The sequence below is a fragment of the Harpia harpyja genome, chromosome 23, assembly GCF_026419915.1.
Source record: "Harpia harpyja isolate bHarHar1 chromosome 23, bHarHar1 primary haplotype, whole genome shotgun sequence".
Lineage (NCBI taxonomy): Eukaryota > Metazoa > Chordata > Aves > Accipitriformes > Accipitridae > Harpia > Harpia harpyja.
Window position 1 is genome coordinate 14456300 of NC_068962.1, and position 25781 is coordinate 14482080.

A 25781-nucleotide genomic window follows, 5' to 3' on the forward strand; every position below is an offset into this window, starting at 1 on the left:
AGGCAGTCCACAACTATTTGCAGGACTAGGGATTTCAACAACAAACCGGGCTGAACTCACAACACACACTTCTTTCACTACAGAAGGAATCATCATGGAATGAAGCCTCAGGTTTCAATGACTCTTGAAAAAGCCTTCAAACTAGTAAATTGTTCTGACAAAACTGATCATGAACCAGAACTCACTAAAAATTCAGCGACATTTTTTTCTACTGTAATAAAATTAGTTTGTACGCTGTTGACAAAAGGAACGGTCTTCTCATGCATTTTTAAAAATAAAAAAAGAAAGAAATAAAATTTGTTTTAAATGTAATTCCATCAGGGAATTGTTTAGTGTGCTTGAATTCCCTGAAAGTAACAAATAGGGAAAAAAGTTAACAATACGGTCTTAACAATTTACATATACTATCTAGTACCTAGACTTACTATAGAAATTGATTTGTTTCAGCCTTTCTTATAAAAAAGTAATTTCTGAGGAAATAATAGATGACTAGGACTACAGATAAAAGTTATGCTTCTCCCTTGACTAAATATCTCTAGCAAACACACAAATATCAAATAATTAAGATGCAAAAAATACAAAGAGCAGGAAGACCCCAATCCTAAAGACACCTAATTATATGTTTAACTTAATTCATGGAGTTGCATTATGCACACAAATTCAGATAAAAAGCTGCAGGATTAAAAAAGGAAGTCCTCTTCTCACCTAGGTAGTTCTGGCATCATTAAAATCTCTTAAAAATATACTTCTCTAGAAATATTAAGCCCAGAATAACTCAGTTGTTGCCTATTCAATTCATTCGTTATTGCTCTTTTAGGGTTTGTCTAACTGACTTGCACCAGTTCAATTTAATTACTCTATATAAACAGTTGAGAAAAAAAATACAGTCCCCTGGTTTTAGTTAAAACACTTATTACATCCATTTAGTTATCTGTGATAAAGTGCCAAGCAGACACATTCTTCAGGAGCCAACATATCCTGCAGAAATGGGACTAAGTGAGAAAACCAGAATTAAGTCGTACAACTCTGTGGGCTTCCCAGGCATTCGTACTGTCAAAGCACCTAAGCTGCTTTTGCCACGCAATTCGATTTGGAACAAGGTTTTAACACCGCCTGTCCTTCCTTCCACAGAGGTCTGTTAAACACTGGGCTATAGAGCTCAGTCCTAAGCAAACTCTCTTAGACTGCTGTACTGAAGTTGCTCCTCTGTTTAAATCCTTTTTTCACTGGACCTGAAGTCAGAATCTCCCAGCTGCTCCAGCCTACTTATGGAAGACTTGAATCCTGGTTCCTGTGTAAATCACTGAATCTCATACAAAGAAAAATATTACTGTAGAAATACCGTAAAATATCGTAACAATTTACAGCACAGTGATAAAGGCCTAAAAGCATACCAAATGGGCTATAAGCACTCATTAATCATTATCTGGGGAAATAAATACATTAAAGGGAAATTTTCAAAATCAGATGTAATTAAAAAACTACATGTTTTTTTCTTGAGTATTTGTATTAAATTTTGATCTCCAAGTGAGGAAATTACTTACACTTTTTAATAGAGTATTGAATGATACTTGCCAGTCAAATATGACAAGTTCAAAATAACCTATTTCACAAGTAACAACTGTGCAACACCTCCAAAATATTGCTTTAATGGAGAACGGTATCTTTTCAAAGCTTGATGGCATTACTGCTTTTTTGGTCAGTTTAAATCCAACCATCAGCCCTTGCTATTATTTTTCGATAAGACCACTCATGTGTTGACCTTCTCCTGAAATACAGGACAGGAATCTTTCACGCCTTTCCAGCTCATATAAGCAGGTGGTTATTTTAAGAGACTGCCTGATGCATGTGCTTCACATAGTTCTATATAATTTACTGGAATTTGATGTCTGAGTCTGTCAATTCTCATGCTTTCCTATAAAAGAAATTCTTTCTTTTGGTGATTACAGCACTGAAAATTTCTATACACCTGGGCAATTTCTCCACTTACCACAAACACATTTATTAGCTTCCTGTTAAAAATATTACAGTTAGGGAAAAGGTAGTCATTCAGTGTTAAACCCTATATTAAACCATTCATGACTTTCTAAACAACAACGAAGATTTCATTGGGGAAGAAATCTATCTTTGATGGTTTTAGTTCACCACTTAAAATTCAATCTAAAATATATATGCAGTTGTATTTGAGATTAAAGGGAAATTTTTTAAATCTTCTTCCATCAGAAAGTGTCTTTCCATGGTCATGTTTTGTCTGGATGTCTCAGAAGATAACACTGCTCTGAAACCTCCAGTCTTGCCACATACATATAGGAGACATTTAGGAGGAAATGGTTAAATTTTATGACATTTGTTTTGAAGTAAGAAAATCAGTTAGGGTCTGATTCTCATTTTCTCTGCTCTGGAAGTGTGAGACAGTCCTCCAGCTGGTGCTAACTGCACGTAGCTTGAAGTTCTGAGCTCTCCCAGCTCTCGAGCAACTTCAACTCCATCAAAACCAGCAGGAATGACGGAAGCTGCTCCTCCGCATGGCAACACGAGCACCTTGTGAGGTGAGGTCTGGGCCAAGGGCACGTCTCTGCAAGACACTACTCCAGTGCCGGCAAGAGCGTGGGCTAAGCACAGTTCTACTACCATTTCAAGTGTTCAGACTCACAGTTGTTATTTGAACTCTCCATTTTATACAACGCCTAGCATACTAGGAAATTGGTTTATGCTGGTAAAATCCCTGCTGGGAGAACTGCCTCCATTTTCCTCCAAAAATAACTGCATAAGAGTAGCACAATTTCATGCCAACAACAGCAAGTGAAATTTTTCTGACAAAGAAAATGTTCCATGAGGAATTTAATCGCAATCACAATATTTTGTGAAAAGATACTGACTTTAACTAAATTCTGCAAAACTCTTTGCAAGAACTTTTCATACGGGGAGAAAGCAAACCAGAAGAAGTTGTTCTTTCCATCTCACTTGCCATGTCGCCATAGCTCCACATTGAAAAAAAATGTTTTGCTATAGCGAACAACACAATAAATGGAGCACATCAGTAAATATGATCATGTTCTGTCTCACGTACTCTTTCCTCAGACTACCCTTCCATCCATTAACATTCCTATATGATGGAACTGCTAATCTCTAAGGTGATACACAATGTAAGCAGCAGTCTTCTGTTAGGATCGTTGCTCAGCTCTTGGGACAAGGGGAGTGATTCTGCCTCACTGTCAAAATCATGCCAGCATTGCAGGTCTTGTATCCCTGGTCCTCACTACGGCTGGCTAAACTTGTAAAGCAGGACCTATACATTTATTTTACTTCACAGTGCTTCCCTTCCTCCCGCTTTTGAAATATAAAAGAGTGGAGTTTGGAAGCAACACCGGTCAAGCTCAGCAGCTGAGTCTCAGAAAGGAAAAGAAAGGATATTTTTCTAATGCTGCACTAATGCTCTATTCCCCGGTGGGCAGGCGGCAAACCCCAGCTGAGAAGCAGCTGTCTTCTACAAAACACTTCATGGAGGAGAATCAGACTGTCAAGGGGCTTACAGTTAAAGTAGAGATTATCTAGCAGGAGGTGGCATAATAGGAAGTTGGGGCTTGCTGTCTGGAAGGCAATTGCCCTGTTGAACTTTCTTTCCCCCATCTCATGGCAATCCTGTAGAGATACTAAGAGGAGCCTGAACGCGAGTCGCTTTACCAGAGGCAGGGAGGTCCATCAGAGGAATATTTCCCTGGGACATAACAAATCAGTCGAGGTACAGGAGGTGAGGATGGAAAGGGCAGGGAGGGAGACTGTAAAGCTGCACCAGTCAGTTCAGCAGCCCTGGCTGCGTCACAAGGACGTGTTTCCTACCCGGAGCCTGAGCACCAGAACAATCATGCCCAGGGAACGGCAGGTATGCTTTTGTCCAAAGCCTTGCTCACCTGTTTGAAATGGATGCTAGCTAAACCTCCTCACTTGAGGTTAAGGTCACTTCTCCTGGATTTGCGGAAACACGACAGGTAAGCCTGTGCTCCACGCTTAGTACGCCTTCAGCAGCCATCGCCAACACTCTCCTGCAAGCCCTGCTAAGCAGTCATCTTGTGGGGATGGGCTGAGTTCAAAGCTGGTCCTTGACTTTTCAACCACTACCGATTTGGGGCTGATCCCAAAACACTGTGGACATTATGTTCACACATCATTACAGTGACCACAAAAGAGGCAACTTATCTAGGAGAAACAGAAACAAGCCCTGGATCTGTGACAGAGCAGAAGTTTGTAACACCAATGACTTCCACAGTGCCGGTGAAATCTACCATTCAGCAGACCTGCAAGACTGGAGCACAAAGAACGCTGCAGCCATCTTAGTGTGATGTGCTGGACCTCAGCATGGGTAGCAAGGCTAATCATGAGATGTCTCCTTTGTGACCGGTTTAGTTTTCAGAGGTTTAATAGCTGTCACTCACCTGAAGCAGAACGGCTTCATCCACGGCTATGGGGAGTGAACAGGGAAAAAGGTGATGGTGACATATCTCTGCAGCGCTCTGAGAGCAAAAGGGACAGCTCCATTTCACACACCCAAACTCAGCCAGTAAAAGGGTCATCTGATGGCTGGTATATGAACTGATGAGTAGAAAAATGATTACGTAAATGCTATGGCTCACTGGGTATGGAGAAGAGAGACTGGCAGAAGTACTTGCAAAATGAAACCTTCCAAAACTAGGACTACGTACTTTCCACAAACAGGTGAATGAAACATCTTGGAGATCTTGCACTTTGTCAGACAAGTTGCCAAGGCTTGGCACTCTCTACAGGATTTGTTGCAAAGGACAATGAATTACATCTCAAAAAGACGCTGCATAGTTGTAATTTCCAGTGTGCCCCTTCACCTTGGTGTTGTGAAGAGTGGACAGAATGAGCTCTGTTGCCAGCAGCTGGGATGATGTGAATTATCTGAACTAATCCTGCTCAGCATACTGAACAACCAGCGATCTGCATGCCTCACTATCTCTAGTAAGCAACCAGACATGGCCAGGATGAGTAGGGAGCAGCAACCCAAGCATCCTACATTCAGTGGCTCTCACAAGACTGGAAAGCAGCCTCTTATCCCTTGCTCATAAAAATGCCAACGGCATCCTACAATACCTCGATGAGGTCACAGACACGGTAGCAAAAAGGATGCAAAAATCAGTAATTCTCTCTTGTCCTTCTGGATGTACACGAAGGAAGAGACTCCTCCATCAGCAAATAACCATCCCTGGTGAACTCTAGTGCAAGGCAGGGGGTGTACTCCCCTGGGAAATTGATATTTAAACTACCACAAAAAAGGAATATTTCTTGATGGCAATATATGTAGCTATTTCAAAACTGCTGTGGTTTCATTTCTCTCAGGTAACACACAGATAAGGTTAATTTTATTGAAAAATCTAAGTGATGTGCCAAGATATCATAATGGTAGTCATTAACTTGGACCCTCTTCATTACTGGCAGCTGAGATGAGGTATGTGATCAGTATTACATGACAGACAACAGACAGCTGTTCAACATCTCCTATCCACTCTTCAGGTTACACTGGAAGCTTCTTTAGCACAGCAGTTCAGTCAACAAGAAGGAATCGCCCAGTCCTTCCTAAAGAGGGCATGGAAACCATCCTCATGAACAGCATTTCCTCCAAATTTGGTTTGAGTATCCACATTCAATTACACTCACTTGAAGACCAATGTGAGCACTCCTATCCTCCAAATATCCTCTGGAGCAGTTTGTTTCACCTCCAGCTTGCAGAGTTGTTCCCAGACTACTCGCTGAGACAACACTGAAACTGTGTCCTCTGCACAACAGAAGGTCTTCAGGATTCTTCCCGTCCACAAAAATCAATCCTGGAAACTGTCCTTTCCAGTCTCAGAATCCCTCCCACATCCCCATGAAGCAAACATACCAGCAGCAGAAAATCACAGCCAGGAGTATCACAAAATCATCTATACCTGCCCCAATACATAACAGCATGTACAATGAATCATACATTGATTACATCCAGTGATGTTCTTACTGACTTTTTTACGTTGAGGAATTCTCCAGCTGAGCTAGACAACAAGTAGAAGCAAGAGGACATCCTTGCTGTAGTCGTAAGTTTACAGTCTCATTTTCAATGAGGCACAGCAAGTGAGTGAGTGAGAAAGTAATGAGGAAGGACAAGGATAATGACAATAGATCAGAGTGGCATTGATTCGCTACACAGGAAACTGATGACTCAGAAAGGTTCCTCTTTAATTTCTATATAGCAGCCACCCCGAAATCATTGCTCACACTGGCCATCATTAATTTGTTGATTTCTTGAAGGCATTCCGATAGGAGCAGTAGATCTTAAAATAGTGGGTAGTGGTTTTATGGACTTGTTCCTCCACAGCACTCTGCAAGTAAAAGGCAACGAGGAAGCAACTGTGCAGATAATAGTGATATACTGAACTTTCAAGGCAGGAGTGAAGGGAAGGAGGCATGCATGTACAACCTAATGAGATGAGATGAGATGAGATGATCAACTCTCTCTGAAGTCAGTGGGAATCTTTCTATTAACTTCAATGAGAGTTCAATCAAGCCCTAAAGGACAAAAGTAGAGCAGGTCATTAAGGCAGATTGTGAAAGTGCAAACAGGTTTGAAGTATTCCGGAGGTGGTAATATTAAAAAGTATGGCCAATGTGATATTTCTGCAGAGTGAGGCAGCATCTGTATGTTCTGACTAGAGTATGTTTCCCAGGTATGAGAAGTGTCCTGGTCCCAAGCACACTTCTAGATCATTGTATCATGGGAGCAGCGTAAAACTTGTTACATTCTGATAGGCTGCAAACGATCAGGGCAAAGAAACACATACCTTATACCACTAGAAAGTTGGGATGCTCAGATTTCCACTGATTGTGCACCATTCGTTTCTAGTCCCGCTGGCTACTAAGCTCTATGTGACTATTACCTTTTAGTGACTTACAAAAGAGAAAGAAAGGGAAAAACACAGGCTCACACAGGTTTGACTCCCTCCTCTCTCCAGTTACATTTCCATCAGAGGGAACTCTCTGTACCCTTCTAATATAACAAGAAGGGGCCAGTCCTCCCTCTACAGCCATGTGTTGAGGGCCTGCACGGATGCTTCTTTTCTCTTCCATATAACCATTCTATTTAAGTCACCAGATTTCTTCCCTCACTCTCTTCAATTCCAGGCCAAAACTGTCAGGTGATGTAGCATGAACTACTAAGGAAATAGAGAAATATTTTAGGAAATTTCTATGGCGGGATTCCTTTTTTAGGTGATAAAAAACCACTGGTATCTAGTCCTAGCTGTCCACACAGTAATAACTATTATGATTACGTAGGAACTGAGGAGGGAGAAAATAAGTAGTAAGCAGAATAATGCACTTTTGAGGTCCAGCATCTGGTTATCTAATAGAGAGAAGAAATACTTTGATAGATCAATAAGGAAACTTTTTCATGACAGTAAACATTTCTTAGCATGGTTCAGACTATGGATCGGAGTTAAAAATGCCAGAATTCTAAATATTTTGCATTTACTAAGTCATACTCATCAGATGCTTCGCTATAAAAATATTACATTTAACTTTCACCAATTAATAAAGTGAATTGCATTCATCAATGATTTGATATGTGTTGCTAAATACAAAACACTTAGTTAGCACTTAGGTACACATTTCTATGCAAAAGCGTTTCATTATACTGTCTAACTTCTGTGATAATTATAAATCTTGCTTGTTGCTCATCCTTCATTCCTCCTCCCTCCCTTCCCAACTCTCCTTTTTTTGTAATTCATTTCAAGTAGCTAAAACTGGGTGCAGAGCAACTAAACAATTATCTAGGATCAATTCCAAAGAAACAGTTGAGGAAAACACAAGTATGCTTTATGAGATTCCACTGGGAGGAAAGTTTACTTTTACCTGATTTGTTAGACACCCATATAATTGCCTCTGATGAGATGTGGCTCGTATTTCCTACTGCAATTGTTAATGGAATCTGCCACAAGTAGCTGCAAGACAAAGGAGGGGGAATCTAAGAACAAAAATACTGAACTGATTCTTCTCACAGCAATCAGGGATCATGTCAAAGAAATCAAAACACAATTTCAGTAGCAGTGTAAAGATGTGGATTCTAACAAGTTACTTTGATTTTGAAATGCATTTGCTATTAGCAATAAAACAATGAAAAAGTCATTCATCTTAAAAAAACCCTAAATTATATTTTACATTTTTCACACACTATCATCATGAGGACTTTTTTGCAAGGCTTTCCTAATTTAACAAAATGATTCACAAAAGAGGAAATAATGATTTCCCACAGAAAGAAGAACACTTTTTTACATTTACTTAGAAAAAGAGAACCTCCAGGTAAAACATGCTTTGATTTATAGGACTCCAAAGATTAAAAATAACATACTCTTCTAGCAACTTCTTAAAAAGCTTTGATGGGCTTTCATAGCTGCTGGTTTATAAAAACAGAACGAATGGGATGGATCTGCACTTCTTTGCACCATTTATTATCACTTACATGTACGCAAACTGGACAAAACATGCTACATGTGGATTGGGAGATATGCTGGTGTAATCACATCCCAACTTCTTTATAGGGTACCACAAATTGTTTCTCATTTGGAATAAATGTTATAGTTTACCTAAGACTTAAATTGACTGTATGAAGTCAATCTTTTGGGGGAAAGACGGAAAGGATGAATTCCTACGTGTCTTCATTATAACCTCTATTCCTGAACTCTCTAAAGTATCATTCCACCAGCCAGGGAAGGAACAGGCATTCCCTCACAGGCCTGCCACGTCGTTTTGTACACCAGTCAAGGGGAAGCACTCAGTAATGGTACAGGTAGTACCTTTGTCTAGGGACTATGTGTGCATTTAAGCAAGGCAGCATGGCAAGAGAATGGCCCCAACTCAGAAATTACTGCATGCTACTACTTTGATACCAAACATGTGTATCATTTCAGATTGATTGCATTGAAGTGGTGCAAGGATGAGTGTGGGTAGAGTTCTTGATGTCTACATCAGCTTCTCTCCTGCTAGTACACAGCGCTGCAAAACTAGCCTACAGTACTCCAAAAAATTAGGTTTGCTCCTTTCCGCTTACCCAGAAGCCTGCTCCATTGAACTACAAACACCACCCAAATGTGCCACAACCGCAGTCGACACGTGCCGGCTTGCGAGGGTTGCTTGGGGGAGAGACCCCAGCCCTGCTGCCACGCTCGGCTCCCGGCTCCCCCTCCGCGGGGGTCTGCAGCGCTCCGAACAGAACCGCATGTGCCAGGAAACACTCGTCCGTACAGCAGTGATTCAGCAGAGAGGGGGAGATATTTGGAAAACTGTGCAGCTGAAAGAGCTATGAGTGATGCTAGAAAGAAAACGTGGCATTTATTGCCATATGGGAGAAGAAAAAAGGTCCCATGTGATTTGGGGTTCTCCGAATGTTAGTATCATGACACACGGGGAAAATTATTAGATCTACTCGTGCACCAAAGACACGCTCCACATGAGCACATGTGCTGGCTGACACTTTTTAGATAATTAAGCTGTGGCATTTGAAGATGCTACTGCCTTTATCAGTCTGCCCACTCCTTGTGCTGGATGTTACCACCCTCCATAGCGCACAGCCAGCAGAAAAGGATGTCCACTGGTACATTAGCTTCTCCGTTTCTCAGTCTCAGAAGATACCTTCATTGTTGGCTTAACTAATATTCTGGACTGTGAACTGGAGTAATGATAACATGCGCAATTAAAGGGAATGCACTGGTGGTTTTTGGTTTGGTTTTGGGTTTTTTTTGGTAGCACCACATCAATGCATAACACCAAAGTGTGTTAGCATCTCCGTTCACCTTAAAGAATAACCAGAGGGACTTGTTTGATAAAGTAATACAATCCTGCATCTGCCAAGGTACATGCAATACTAGAAGCTAGCTAATTATGCTCTGCTTGGATTATATAGATTTTTTTGTCTTGAGCATTACACAATGACTACGCAGCCAGTATTAGTGTACTTTATCTCACTCAGAAAACAATCATATTTGTGATGAGTTCTTGCTTACGCCTTGACTTCCAACAAATAAGAACTGAGACCCCTTCGTGGGCAAATTCTGAGTCAATAAAGTATTAAGCCAACATGATGCCTCACACTTCTGCCTCTGATGAACAGTAATGTTGTAGTAACACTGAATTTTCAGTGGAACAATTAGTTGGCTTCTTTGTAAAGAGCTATGCAAAGCCAAAAAAGGGCAGTAGTTTATTTCCTCTGCTGACAAAACAAAGATCTCAGGTCATTAAAAAAGAAAAGGAAAGGCTCCTGGAGTTTCAGATTCTGCACACCTCTTCAACTACTTTTTCACATTAACGAACGTTTTTGCTGAGATGTAAACCTATGCGTTTTCAAGATTCATCTTCCCAGTAACCATAACGTGCCAAGCTTCCACCCACTGCCAGCAGTGAATACCATGTTCTTCCAGTGACATTTGTCCTTTCTCCCCTGCATTCAAAACTAAACAAAGAAGTTTAGCTATTCCTAGTCATTACTCATAGAACAATGATGATATCTGCTCAATATTCAGAAGCTTATTATCCTTGGCTGCATTATAAAGAGTATACAAGTAATGCGATTGCTTCACGTAAAGTGACAGAACATCTGTACCTAAAATACCACAGCAGAATTTAGCCTACCTACTTTTTGAATGGGAGAGGAAGTGAACAACCACATCCCCCTCTATATCCTTCTGCTTTTACAGACCTCTGGGTTAAAGACTCCTAATCTACCCTGCTGTTCTTTACACAGAAACTATACTTAATCCTTCTTATCGTCCACCTCTGTATTTTTTCTATCTATTATACCTTTTTCCAGGTTAGAAAGCCAGGCCTGCCCTCAGTGCTTTGAAGGCATGTCTACCATGGATTAAGAGTGGCATAATTCTTTTCTCTTCTACAGTGTTTATACTGTTTTTAATGCTCCTTTCCTACTAATCCCTATTTTTCTATTTACTTGCTTGACTGTGTCTGCACACTGAGCCGATGCTTACAGAAAATCACCTACCACAAACTCCAAGATCGCTTTCCTGAGACAGAACAGTTTCTTCAGAAGCCACCACTGAGCATCTAAGACTGTTTTCCCCACATGTATCACCTCATTATCAACATTAAGCTTCATCGGTCATTTTATCACCCTGTCAACCAGCACTGAGGAATAGTTCCGTAATCTTGGTAATTAACATTTGTTTTTACTACCCTCACAAACCTGCTATTACCAGAAAACTCTGTCACCTCACTCTTCCATGCCCTTTATCACACGGCTAAGTAGGAAAAACTTCAGCACAGGTTTCTCAAGAATTTCATGGGTTATCGCCCTCCACTGAGAAATTCAACAATTTAATTTCTCACTTTTTGTTTATATTTCTTAACTGAGATCCTCCCTCTTATCCAAGTACAGATTATTTTCTTTAGGAATCTTTAATGAGGAAGCTGGGCCTCCAAAAATACATGAAGAACAGTTAAAATGACAAGAGGCTAGATACATCTAGATACAGAACACACCTATTAATAGTCTTCGATTATATACTTAGCTAGGCAATCAAAGGAGGAGAACCATGACAAAGTAGAAGAACAGAACAATGTACAGACTTTAGAAAAAAAATTACTATATTTTAGTACATCTAACAACAGAAGAATAAGGGACAAAATTAAAATGCCATGCACAAAAGCAAATTAAGTGATCTGCCTCTTAGCAGGATATAATAAGCATAATTATTTTAAAGTGTAGTGGCAATCATGAACTTAAATCATAGAACGATTTAGGTGGGAAGAAACCTTAGGAGATACAGCCCTCTGCTCAAATGTGCTAACAGCACAGGAAAACAGAGTTTCATTGTAGGCAGAAGATGAGATCAGAGGAGGATACATAGGCTGTATATTCAGTGGCATCACACAAAGTCAAACAACTCAAATCTGGCAAACGTTTTGCCATCTGCTTTTTGTCCTAATCCCTCCCACTGCAAAGCATTACAGAACTACTTTCAGAAAAGCTGAACACCGAAAGCTGTACATACCTTCAAACAGCTTACTAGACCAAGAAATGAAATTGTGAGTTGTCTAAATTATCCCAGGCTGGAAAAACAGAAATCATGTACCCATCAGCTGGCACTGGTGAAATCTCAACCATCGCTCTTCTGTGACTCAGTTTCTCTGGGCTAAATTCAGTTGTGCAAGGTGCAAGGCAGTGTCAAGCAAGCTGCTGTGGGGTACTTGAGACATCTGCCGTGGGCTGTAAGATACGGCAGAGCACCTACGGATGCTCCCGCCTGTGTAGTGGCAGCACGAGGTCAACTAAGATACCTGAGGGCACCTCCAACGGCACCAGTCACCTGTGCGAGCAGCTAAATGGGCCTCTCCATCCACTCGATGTTGACAATGATACCTCCCACAATTAAATGGCAGTTTCCCAAGGAAACTTTTTCATTTCTAACTGAAAAAGGCAAACTTTCAAAACCAAGCTGCTTGTAAGAAAGAGGAGGCTTCAGCACAGATTTTCAAATACAGTATTTAAAACAGGCACTGCTGAAACAGTGTGTAACTAATGTTTTAAATAAAAACTTCCAGTTTGCTGATTCAAAATGAATTTCAGCTGGAAACACAAGTTAATTGAAGGGAGATGTTAAAATGAGTGAAACTGAAATGTAAGGCACTGAAATTACAGAATTGGAATGAACGTTCTAAACCAATTTCTCTCAATTTTTGCTTTGATTTTTGTCCTGATTCAGTGCAGGGAAATGTTTTGATATGTTGAAAATTTATGTGGGATGGGAATCCATTTCTGGCTCACCTGTAACACTTAATAATCTTTGTAAAGTATTTTGAGAACATAACAGTCTAAGACTTCATATCACTGAAGGATATGATTAAAGCTATTTAACACAGAGATAAAGTGAGGCATAAAAATAATTTAAGAGTAAAAAGGATAAAAAGGAAATCCAAGAGTAAAACTGACTAGTTAAGACACCTGCCTCCTTGTTTTAACTACCAGAACTTAATATCAAAATTGCTAACTCTCTCTCTTCAGTGAAAGATAAAAATCTGGTACATCCAGAGTGGCTGAAGCTGAGAAACGGGGAGCAAGGACTCCTTGGCATTAAGTTTCCCATTCTCAGCTCTCCAGATGGAGAATGCTCGAATTTCATGTACACAGAGACATATGCTTGGGTGAGCAGCGCTGAGTCTGAGGAGGAGAGACCTTCCCAGTGTGGCCCTTGCCAACAGTGATGATTCCTTGATTAGGTTAGGATGCTGACAGGGACATTTCTTACCAAGGGAATACCTTGCTATGAGGCGTCCGCATGAATTCATGTTGTTGGGATTTCGGAGACAAAAGAATACGAAAGCAAAGTAATGAGAAAAGTGGGACCTTTTGGAAAGCAAGTAAGTCTTACAAAACAAAATGAAAACTAAGAATTAAAGATTTGTATTTTTACTTCAGTCACATACTTGGCTGATCTGCAGAGCCATATACAAATAGTGGCCAGTAAAAGAAGCATTTAGCTGCATGGCTGTAAAAGTTTCTGGATAATAACCTTAAAGCCTGTTATAAAATAAAGGGCACAGAAAGTTGACAACATGAACTAACTAAAGGATATTGTGAACTTTGGACATTAAATCAGTATAGCAGGAAGAGAGTAGAGATCTCTCATTTCTTCTCCTTGTGAAAACAATTGCAATTTCTGTTAGCAAGGCAAAAGAAGGCCTTTGTTTTCAGTGAATTTGGAATATTAAGATAGTGGAAGGTTCAAAGATAAATTGTTAACGGAAAACCTGAACGTGTATTCAACTAATCTACGAAATCACAAGCCTTGTTGCCGTGATACCTGAAAGCATTTATTCCTAGGCTGAGAGCACAAGTTAGACATAAGGTGGTCAGTGGGAAACAAGTGAAAGTTGTTGAACAGCACAACAGCTTTAGAGCTTCCTACTGCAGAAACAGATTATACATGAAGCAGAACTCAGTGGTACCAGGGTAAAATTTTGTAAGCCACACTTTCCAGAGAGACTGTGTTGGGAAACATAATTTAAAAGCATCACAGAAATTTTCCCAGGTTATTATATAGTATAGTATCTAATTCAGTAAAGAGTATTTCAGGTTCTAGGGGAAGCTCATGTGAATATCACAGGAAATCACATACTTTTATTAAGCGTGATTCTATAGAGTGCTAGTGCTGTTTAATGGATAAGGAGCTGACAATATATTCATGTTGTGAATATCATTCTCACAACACTGAAGAACACAGAGATTTCATTAGATTTAATACGTGCCAGTAAAGTGATTGTAGGCTGCGCCCAGAGGCACAACACAACAGAAGAAGATGTTATTCCCACTCTCACAAGTATTACACCTCCTACACTGAGACGGGGTGTCAAGGGATTCCTTGTACCCTGTCAGCATGGAAGAGGGCAGATAGGAAGGGAAGATTTCATTAACTTCGTAGCAAAGACAAATACAAGATGAAAACGGGTAAAGGAGAACAATGTGAAGTAACTGAGATCAACTTAGCACAGCTTGAAGGTATTCACTGGTCATCTGCATATGCCCAGTGTGATCTTAATGCTTATGTTCAGAGTGTGAACAAGTTTAGTTCAAGCAACAATGAGAAACAGGTAAAAAACACCAGTAAAGGTGACCGATTAAGTTGGATTCCCCTACAAGTGGAATGACAAAGCAGACAACAACAGACTTTTTCATCAAATAAGAAGTTGCAATTAGCCAACTTGAAATCAGAAAGGACAGCACTTAGGTTTTATTAACTGGAGGTGGCCTGCTGGTGTCTAAATTGGACAGGACTTTCACAAGTCCTGCAGACAGACAATTTCTGACTGCAGCACTGTGTGCAGTGAGGAAATGAAGAGAGCAGGACACGGTGAGTGTGCCATACCACACTAATTGTGGGATACATATCAAGGGTTTGCCAGACTTGAGCAAAATGAGGGAAGGAAATTGTGCTAAGGTTGGGATCCTGGGGTTCCAGGGGTTCTGCCCTCACCCCAGACTAACAGACTGGCCAACAAGAAAAAGGTAAGCTAAGGCAACAAAAAGAACAGAGAAGTTAATAACAGTGACTACATGACCAAGTAGAAAAAGACTGAAAGAAAAAGACTGTGGAAGTGTTTACTCCAAGATCATTCTGGACTATGCTGGGCAGAGGCACTTCCAGCCCCTTTACAAAAGCAAGGTAAGAATTTGGACTTTGGTGGACTCTGTGAATTAAAGAGTGTTCCAGCATAGTCTTTAGGGAGCTCTATCTGACTGTAATACAGACTGTATTTTTTTCATCTGTGAGTCCAGACAGAATGGAGTTAGGGTGCCTTGTAATACACATGCAGTATTGTCTAAGCAGATAACAAAACTGCAAGCGAGGCACATGTTACTCAAAAATTAATGGTCTTCGTGTTACCAACTATACCCAACAGTGTCAAAACCTAACTGAGCTTTTTGTATCAGTTTCTTCTTTCTCACTAATGCGTCACTGATGGAGGAATTCAAGTTTTTAGACAGAGGAACCTACCAACCAAAACAACCCCATGGGGTCAGCTCCTGACAGGTGCTGCCAGGGCTCAATGACCTGGTGGATCCTAATGGGCTCCACACCTGAGGTATCAGGTTTTGAAGAGTATTGCAAGTTTTTAATAGAAGTGAAGTTAATAGATGCCTCACAGATGAACAGAAACCGATTTGTAGAGCAGTCTTGCCTTTTAACTACTAAGATCTATCTACTCTGTCTGAGGTTTTCAAAGGCTCTGATCAGATGTGTAGTTGGATCCACCTAATATGTATTTCAGACGGAAGCAAAACTTGGGGATTTGGGAGGTATTTGGAATTGTGGGCCTATTATAATTTTAAATACAAATTATACTTAGCTGCATACATGAAGGGAACTATGGTTAATCTTTATAGTTTGGAGAAATATTTAGAATTGCGTGAGAGGGTTACTAGGAAGCTTATATTCTAGTCTTGAAAGATGCTAGCACTTCTGAGATTACTTGCTTCTGATGGTAAGCCTCTTTATTTGCAGTTCTGCCTCAATACAGATGCTGATTTTATATATTTGTCTAGTATGTATGCTTTCATTTAGAAACTCATGTTAAAAAAGGCAGTCATATTGGTATATTCTAAAATAAGGGTTGATAGTTGCTTCTAAGAGCAACTATTTCTAGGATAGATCACAGATCATTTGGGTTTTTTCTGTATAAGGATCTAAATACAAAGATAAGGAGGGAAAAATATTTTCAGTGGCAATACAGTATTGCTGGAATGTATTTTAGAGGCATGTATTTTAATGCAATCATTGGCACTATAATTCATCTGTAGTCAGAACAGTGATTAACATGTTTAACAACAATATATCACAGATGTGGATTTTGCGGTTTTGCTTTACTCTGCCATAGTCTTAATTTTTCCTGGATTTCACAAGAATCTTTGGAATAATTTTCAGCAATAAGTAAGTCCTAGAGATGAAAGAGGGAAAACAATTTACATTCTTCAAGAGTCTTATGCCAAATATAATGCCCTTACCAATGCAACAAAACCACAAAGTCCCAGACGTAAGAAAAGGCTTCAGTGCCGTAAGAGCAGCACTAGCATGAAAGAGCCCATGTGTGGCTCTGCACTGTGGGACTGCCTTATCATGACAGCATGCACGTTCTGTTAGAAAACAGCTGTGTGTCTTTGGCCATCCCGTATAAACCCCACTCTCCTTTGGTCTGATTTCTCTTTTACGGGTGGACACAAGGTAATTTAAATGAGTTAATTTGAGTTAAATTACACAATTTGAAAAGGAAAAAAATTGCATTGTCCGATAACAATATAATATTATCTGATTATAATTATCTGATTACTAAGCCTTCTCTGAAGTTCTGTGTAATTTTAGCTTAACATTTCATACCAAAATAAATTATAAATCAGGTGGTTATAAATATTATGGGGGTCTCTAAAATGGACTCATTTTCAGTGCCAGTGCTAGCAGAGTACCTTACTAAATTTAGAAAAAATATTGTGGGCAAAGAACAAATACTACAAATTCTTTGTCAGTACATGCTTTCTCCTCCCTGCCTAACATTACCTTTTTACACTAAAACACAAAAGGCTTTGTTTTCAAACGTGACAAGCAATTTTGGGTGCTGAGTCAGAGATGGATAGAAAGAAGCTGGGTTTAAGCAGCATTAAGTGTCTATTCTAACAGCTGCCTCTTTACCCTCCAATAAAGGCTCTTAATCTCTCTGGCATCCTCTGTTCCGTCTTGCACCAGTGCAAAACGTCCTTGCAGAATTGCACACGTGGTGCTGATCATGCAGACCCCATCTCTGTGTTGTCCTTTACCCATGAGCATAGTCACTTGACTACAGAGTGCAGATCTGAGATTTCTCTGAACGGAGTGGAAGGATGTCTTATGGGCTGAGGAGGGACCCCCCTAGTAGGAATAAGAGTAGCATTTTAGCTATGCCTACAATCCTCCAATATGGTCTCAGAGACTTAGTGCCAAGCATTTTTCAGTGTATTCCAGTGTTCAGTTCTGATTTTGTCTCAGAATATTGTGAATTTAAGCAAGATTAAAATATAAGTCCTATGATAGTTTCTCTTTCCTCAGTAAACTTCCCTAAGAGTCCCCCACCAAAGTATCTCCTCCATAAAATCTGAGATTCTACTACTGAGCATGAAGGCTCACATACAGACATAAGGAAAAGAAATCCATTATCAGCAACTTAAGAAAGCAAAAGGAAGAAGAGGTAAAAAAGGAAGCACGTTAGTAATTTCATCCTCTGATCTACAACGGGGAATCCTCATCTCTGATTTTAACAAAGCGAACAAAATACAACATCTATCCACCTTCATGCCTCCTCATTACCCTTGTCTCTGCCAAATGCTGTTTGGGCTTTCCCCAAGCACTCTTTACTTCACTAAAGCCCCCATCATAACCACCTTCTCCGTTCCCCTGGTTCTCCATATTTGCCTATTCAATCTACACAACTTTAATGCTCCCAACTCCCACTCACACCTGCACCCTCCCGCTGCGTGTTAGGCAGCTCCCCACCAGCACTGCTGCCCCGATTCTCCTCTTCGCCTCTCCACCTCACTCGGAATTAAAACAGTGCTGCCCTCAAGTACATGCTCCTTCCCTCACCATGAAATTGATTTAATTAATGTCACAGTTAATTAACTAGTTTGGGTATCTAGCAATTCCTGAGAGTTAGTATTGGGAAATAAGATGAGGAAAGTGACCCAGTCTGCAGTGATAATAAAATACAGCAGCAGCTTTTCCCTGTTAGCCTAACTTCTGTCAGGATACAAGTGCTGCCACCGCACAGGAAGCAATGACACAATACACCAATTTTGCCTTCTTTAGCATTCTGCAAATTCTAACACCGAAAGTTGCCCATGTCCTGCACACCAGAGCATCCTGGAAGTTTGCCTAGCGAGAAGTGTTTCTCACAAATAGAAGCTGTGAAGTGGTTTTGGAAATAAAGTGTTAAATTACAGTTGGCATTTCTGAGATCTTTGCTAGCAGCAAAATCTTGCTGAAGAGGTATCAGCACAGATATGTGCAGGAACAAATTTTAAGAGCGCTTCCTATTCTGACTTAACAATAATGCAACAATCAGAAGAGCCTCCAAAAAAGTCAAAAGGCAAGACAAAAGACTGGGGACTCCCCAGTGGCTTCTACAGAAAAAAAAAAATCCTATCGCAGCAGGCAGCGTGCGGCACAAGTATTGGGCTGGCAAACGCCAGCATCTGACAGCAACGGCACTCCTCCCGCGCGCCCGAGGCCGGCAGGATTCCTCCGGGTCACTCGCAGAAGCAGCTCTTCTGCCTGCTCGTTTGCAGGAGCGGCACCGTCCTCTCTCCGGCTGCTGGGGTTAAGGACTGTCCCTATACACGCCGAAAGACAAAATCTATCGGTGTCATAAAGCTGTAAAGAGAAGGAGCTCCCCACACTTTCTCACTCTTCTGCAAGAACAAGTATTTTCAAGTCCCTGCTTGACCAGCAAAAAATCTGGTTAAATCATATCTGGCTGTGTTCACGCACAGTTCTGTGCTCCACTAAGGAGTCTTGATTTTTTAATCTTGTTCCTGATAATTCCATTTCCTCTGTGCCTAATACCAGTACCTTCCTCTCCTGGAGCCCATTCCCTTCATCATTATTATAGCTGATATAGAGGCACTCAGGTCAGTCAAGATGAACCAGGGTACCTCATCCACTCCCTAGGCAGCAACACAAAAGTTGTTTCTAGTAGAAACGCTGATATAAGCGCAATCTTTCAGGTATAGTAAAGATCAAAGGCATAACAAGAAAACACTCAAAGGACATGAGAAAATGGAAGATTAGAGGATATTTCCCAAAGACAGGAGGTAAATGAGTACTTCTTTTTCTATTTATATTGTCTTAGCCCTTTTTCCTCAGGTTATGGAACAATATTTGTCCATATTATGGTCCTTTTTATCACATAATTAATACTACATATGCTACGTTATTCCACAATTGCTCTAAGAAGATCTCAAAGATACTTATCAGCATTCTCCGTGTGCTCCTAATATTTTGGTTTGTGTTTAACCAGCCCCTCAGCTGGTAAGTGGACAGAGTAACTTCCCCATCGCTGCTCAAGTGATAATGCCATACAAATAAGTAAGAATACACACAGCAATATCCAAACACAGCTATGCTTTTACTATTCAAATAATTATCAGTAAAGGGACAAGCACAGCCCTTTTTCCACAAAGCCTGAATAAATGAACTTTGTGTAGGAAATTCAGAAGAGACTTGAAGGGAAATAAATTCTGCAGTTGATCATTCATCTTGGAGTGGAGTGACTGCTGAGCAGCTCTGCTGCCCGTTGTAAAGCCTTTCAGTTGTTGTAATTACTACACGGTGTTAGACCCATGCGTCTGTGCAGCTCTAGTTTGCTGGTCATGTCCCTGGCTTGCACCATTCAACTGAATTTTCCCTAGTCCAGCCACACGCAAAAAGGCACAGAGGATTACCACACTACAGCACGTAGTGAATGAATACCCTGTCTGTATCACAGTTTGTACCTCTTGCTTTTTTCTCTTTCCTCACAGCTAGCTGTGTTCAACACCTAGCAAGACATTTCCCTTTAGGATATTATCATGAACAAGCAAAGATTAGCTACGGAAACTGCATGCGTGATAAGAACACTATACGAGTGAATATTACCTCAGCAACATGAACTTAATTATATTGATAACATTGGAAAGGTTATTTCTCCACTTTTGAAGAGATAAGCTCGTATATTTTTAAAAGGCAAAACTTATACCCATAACCAGAAAGCTTTAGTCTGCTCTTCAATACAGTATATAAAAGGTTTATGGATTTCATCAAAACTGATTAGTTTATTGTCTAGACCACAGATTATTTTTCATAAGATTCCTTGTCATATCTGTGAGCCATTCTTGTAATGATGGATGAGACTGGTGCCTTAAAATCATCATTTTCTCTGTCAGCAGGGAAACCCACTGAACCTTGTCAGATGGAATATCACCTCCTCCCCTCTAGCCTGATAATGTAAGGGCATAATCCATTCTCACAGGGGTATACAGGAGTCCAGGATTGAACCTACACATAACTAAAGGATTGTTATTTGGGGGAAGAATATGAATTATACAGTTATTACAGGAGTTTTAAACTTTTGCTTGGATAAGCTGAAATTGCTGCTGAAACATTGTACCAACCACAGGTTTCGACGTTCAAATCAAAGCCAGTGATTTTGGCCCTTCTGAGGAATGGCATTCCTAGAAACGGTGTCTGTCATTGTTCGTTTTATTCTCTCATAAAATGAGAACTATGGATCATGTGAAGGCATAAGTGTCAAATAAAATCTATGTTCAGTTTACAGAGAAGTGAATTGTATACCTTCTATAATTTCAGGCCGAATGTTAGAGCTTAGCATGCCATATAGTCGATTCTATGCACACAAATAAACCATGGTTTATATATGTATGGCCCTTGAAACACATTTTTCTGCAGTTATAGAAACAAGGAGTCCAACTGTACATGAGATGGGAAAATCAGCTATATGTAATCATTCTCTTCTGCAGTAGAATTAAAGACACTTATAGTAATGGACTAGGCAGAACTAGGAGTAAATCACTGCCAAAGGTATCAACAGTTTTCACTTTTACCGTTTATCACTTAGAAAAATCTGCTTGCTGCTTCTATATTCCTCTATATGATTTCAGAGAAAAATTATATATGCTGCTTCACATTTCATTTTTAACAGTTAATTGCTGCATAAATACATGGCATAAAGAAAAGCATGGACATTTTATAAAACTAGAATGGTTCTGAAATATTCAGTTGCCTCTTTATTCACATTTCTTATGCAGCAGATACATCTGAAAGACCTACTCTGAAGTGACTCTTTCTAAAGGAGGGCAAAGTTAAATTTGCCTAGAGAGGGTCTGAACCGTAAGTTTAAACTCCTCATCACTTTGAAGACAACAGAACTGACATTTATTGCTGTGCCATGTCGAACTACAGCCCCACCTCTAGATAACTGAAGACTATATGGCAGACAGATGCTTTAAGAGCCTTCCCTGGAGCCTTCCAGTGTGTATCGTATTATCTGTTTAGATGATAAACTCCTGGAAAGGCCTGGACCTGTACATTTTTCTGTGTTTTGTGTAGCTCTACTCTTTACGGTGTTTGAAATGATCAGCACGATTAATCCATAGATAAACTACCCTAAGGAAGCCAATGTTGCCTGCCCTGCAAGAGCATGGCCTCAAATGTGGCATAAATACCATTTGCTCCCCGTTATTTACAGTGCCTATTATGGTTCCCCAGGGAGCCGTGCGTTCCGACACCTAATTCATGGGTCACGCAGGGGAGATGAGCACCGACTTTATTGGACCGTGAATTAGGCCACTGATACGTAACACCCCCAAAGCCTGCAGGCTGACATTATATATATATATATGTATATATACATACACCTCTCTGCCTCCCACAACACCTACCTGTGCTATCAGGCCCTGCGGAACATCAGTAAACCCTTGCCAACTTCCTGACCAAAGCCACCAGCAGAATCAGCCAGAACACTGCACTTCGCAGTAGTGCTGACCATCCATCAACATGCTGTTTCCATTCCAGTCGTCACCCCCCTTTGTATCATGTTATCCAAACTTCAGCTCTTGCAATGTTAAAAACCAAGGTAGAGTAATGTATCATGAATTATCAAATGACATCACACTAATGTGATTTTCCCTGTCTACTGCTTTCACAATAACTGAAGCAATAGTGACTTTTCCAATGAAAAAGAAACCACAAAAAGCCCTGAAAAAGATCTAGGTCATTGCTGGCAGTAAGACTAAATCTATTTACAGTATGTCAATCTTGTTTTTCTACTTAATTTGATGGTATGAAAGGATATTTAATGACAGAGAGCCATTGTGCATACCAAGCCACATGTGCCTGTGGGCAGTGCACCAATTAATTGCATGGCCATTGTTATAACACTCTAGACACCGTTCTATAACTAAGCCATAGGACTTCAATGTAAATTGGTGGATGATTTTCGAAAGGTGAATGCATAGGTAAGTTTTACGATTTGCTAAATGTATATGGTTTCTCTTCTTTGGTATTTATACTTACGTAACATGACTTTCAAATAACTTCAACTGGGAAGTGGCAAATTAGCTCCATCATCTAACTGGCTGGAGTAAACATCCCATCTGTAAAGCCTTCCTTGGGCAAGGGGCTTCCTTCCCATTTGTGGTTAAAAGGACACAGAAGCACAAAGAAAAACAAATCCAAAGGGGGAAGAGAACAGGAAAGAGACTTGCCAAAGGAGATACATATAATATGTGTTGTACTGCCTGTTAGAACAGTAAATTCCTGGCAGGGCTCGTGCTGATACCCTTCTCTGTGCTCCCTATAGCACTAAATTTTACTTCCAATATTTAGAAATTATAATTGTGATAAAATCTGTAGACAAAATCTCCTAAGAAACAGCATAACTCACCATGCTGCTGTAGAACACTACCCTTCCACGTATCACAAGATACAAGTTGAATTCTGATTTAATGTCACATATGGAAATAAAACTAAGTCTAATTCTCACCTGTATTGGGTTTGCATGGCAAGGTTTTGGTAGCAGGGGGGCTACAGGGGTGGCTTCTGTGAGAAGCTGCTAGAAGCTTCCCCCACGTCCGACAGAGCCCATGCCAGCCGGCTCCAAGACGGACCCGCCGCCGGCCAAGGCCGAGCCCGTCAGTGATGGTGGTAGTGCCTCTTTGATAACATATTTAAGAATGGAAAAAAAGTTGCTGCAGCACAGAAACTGCAGCCGGAGAGAGGAGTGAGAACATGTAAGAGAAACAGCCCTGCAGACCCCCAGGTCAGTGCAGAAGGAGGGGAGGAGATGCTCCAGGCGCCGGAGCAGAGATTCCCCTGCAGCCCGTGGGGAAGACCACGGTGAGGCAGGCTGTCCCCCTGCAGCCCAGGGAGGTCCACAGAAGAGCAGATCTCCACCTGCAGCCCGGGGAGGACCCCACGCCAGAGCAGGGGGATGCCCGAAGGAGGCTGGGACCCCAGTGGAAGCCCGCGCTGGAGCAGGCTGTGCCTGAAGGACTGCAGCCTGCAGGAGGGACCCCACACTGGAGCAGGTGAAGAGTGAGGAGTCCTCCCCTTGAGGAGGAAGGAGCGGCAGAGACAAGGTGTGATGAACTGACCCCAACCCCCATTCCCCATCCCCCTGCGCTGCTGGGGGGGCAGGAGGGAAAGAAAATTGGGAGTGGAGTTGAGCCTGGGAAGAAGGGAGGAGTGGGGGGAAGGTGTTCTAAGATTTAGTTTTCTTTCTTATTATCCTACTTTGATTTTGATTGGTAATACAATTAAATTAATTTCCCTAAGTCGAGTCTTTTTTGCTCATGACAGTAACTGGTGAGTGATCTCTCCCTGTCCTTATCTCAACCCAGGAGCCTTTTGTTATATTTCCTCTCCCCTGTCCAGCTGAGGAGGGGAGGGATAGAGCAGTTTTGGTGGGCACCTGGGGCATCCAGCCAGGGTCAACCCACCACACCACCCCTGATATTCCACCTTCCAAAACATTTATACACCCAGTAGTCTACTCATGAATTACAGCAGCAGTTATTACAATCAATACTGAGTACCTAGCAAATCTATTTAAGGAAGTCTCTACAATACTTAAAAGGCTTAACATCTCTGTTTTAATCAATCAAAAAGCCTAATAATCTCTGTTTTTCTGAGTAGTAAAATCTACTCACATTACATTACATGTACATACACTTGCACAAAAGAAATTTTCAAGTGAATAAGGGAGAATCTCTCTCAAGCTGCACTGAACTGTGAGTCATGAACACTTTCAACAGTCCACATTCACTTGTTTTATCTCTTTTTCACAAAGGAACTAATTTCAGCCCAGAACTTAAACAGATGCTTAATACCCTGCTGGGTTGTTCCAATACAGCCAGAAAAACAACTACGTGCTCTGTGTCATGTTTGAGTTCCATATTCGTGTTCTAAAAAAAGGATAATGAACTTCTAAACATTTCCCAATAAATGCAACTGTATTTTTAGGCCTTCCTCAGCAGGAATATTCTACAAGCTCCAGATATGTCAATCAAAACTTGGTATTAAATTTTACCTTTTAATGATTTAAATCTACTGGACTAACACAGAGTACTCAAGGTTGACAGCGTGCCCTCTTTCCCGCTGAGCATGAAGAGGTGAACACAGAAGCTTCTAAGGCTATCCTGTAATTCTAGCATCAGCTCTATATTCTTGGCCTTGAAGTATGATGCCAAAACTGCTTAAAACAATAAGATGAGGATTCCCCAGCATCAACCAGGAATGTCAGCTTGTTTCTGGGATGAAGGAAGCATGTGGAGTCAGCTGGGAGCAGGAATGAAAGAATCTAAGAAGTGGAAAAAAGGGTAGGGGCAGAGATGCCTAAGTGCCTGCTGATTTCAGCCAACGTACACAGTCCCCATAGGACCAGTTCAGCTGGCTTCAAAAATGAAACAGCTGGAACCCCCTGCCTTGTACAGAGGTCCAGTTCAGCTCTTGACTGCTTCCCAAGTCAAGCGAGGTATGTATCTGACACACGGTTACATCTGCCTACCCAATGTATGAGCATGGAGAGGACCACTCCAAGGAATTACTTAAAAAGAAGTATCAGACCTTCCAACCAGAATCCAAATTACTTCGTGGAGTGTGACAAAATCAAAAGAAAAGGAGAGGAAACAGATGTGTGATGTAAGACATAAGATGTAATCACAGAGAGGACTGCCAGAATGCAAATGGGCACATTAAAAGCTTTATCTTGTTATTCTATTACTCTAACGATTTTTTTCAATTCTTTTAACTAGACTCATCTTTACTACAGTTCAAATGGAAGGGCCACCACATGCTATTCATACCAAGCAAAGCTCAGAAATTTCTAAAGACCCATCTTCATAAAAATACACACATGAAGCACTTACTTAAACAACTACAGCCTCTTGAAAAATATTCATTGAGAAATATAAGTACCTGCTGTCTCCAAGGGCAGGATCCTTGGGTTTAGCATCACTATCATAAACAAAACGCTCTTGGGAGATCACTATGACATTGTCTGTAGTTTCATTTCCCAAGATAGTGATAACAGGATAACCCATCTGTAGTGTCCACTGATCCATTACTTCTCGGATATTTACAGATTTTCCAACCCTTTTTAAAGCCTTCAAGAAAAAAGAAAAGTTTCAATATGTTGAAGCAATATCA

The 25781-nt window shown here is 40.7% G+C and overlaps 1 protein-coding gene across 3 annotated transcripts in view; it reads right to left on the reverse strand.

The window, feature by feature from the left end:
- Positions 1 to 25781, reverse strand: part of TRHDE (thyrotropin releasing hormone degrading enzyme) — a 220784-nt gene that overhangs the window by 50815 nt on the left and 144188 nt on the right. For all 3 annotated transcript variants that reach the window (XR_008233144.1, XM_052774609.1, XM_052774608.1), the window contains 2 exons: positions 25551 to 25738; positions 7903 to 7991 (listed from right to left, as the gene is read on the reverse strand). Coding sequence is in view for 2 of the 3 variants with exons in the window: in XM_052774609.1 (XP_052630569.1) it covers positions 7903 to 7991; positions 25551 to 25738 (277 nt within the window). In the remaining variant the exon portion in view is untranslated. The remainder of the gene's footprint in view (positions 1 to 7902; positions 7992 to 25550; positions 25739 to 25781) is intronic.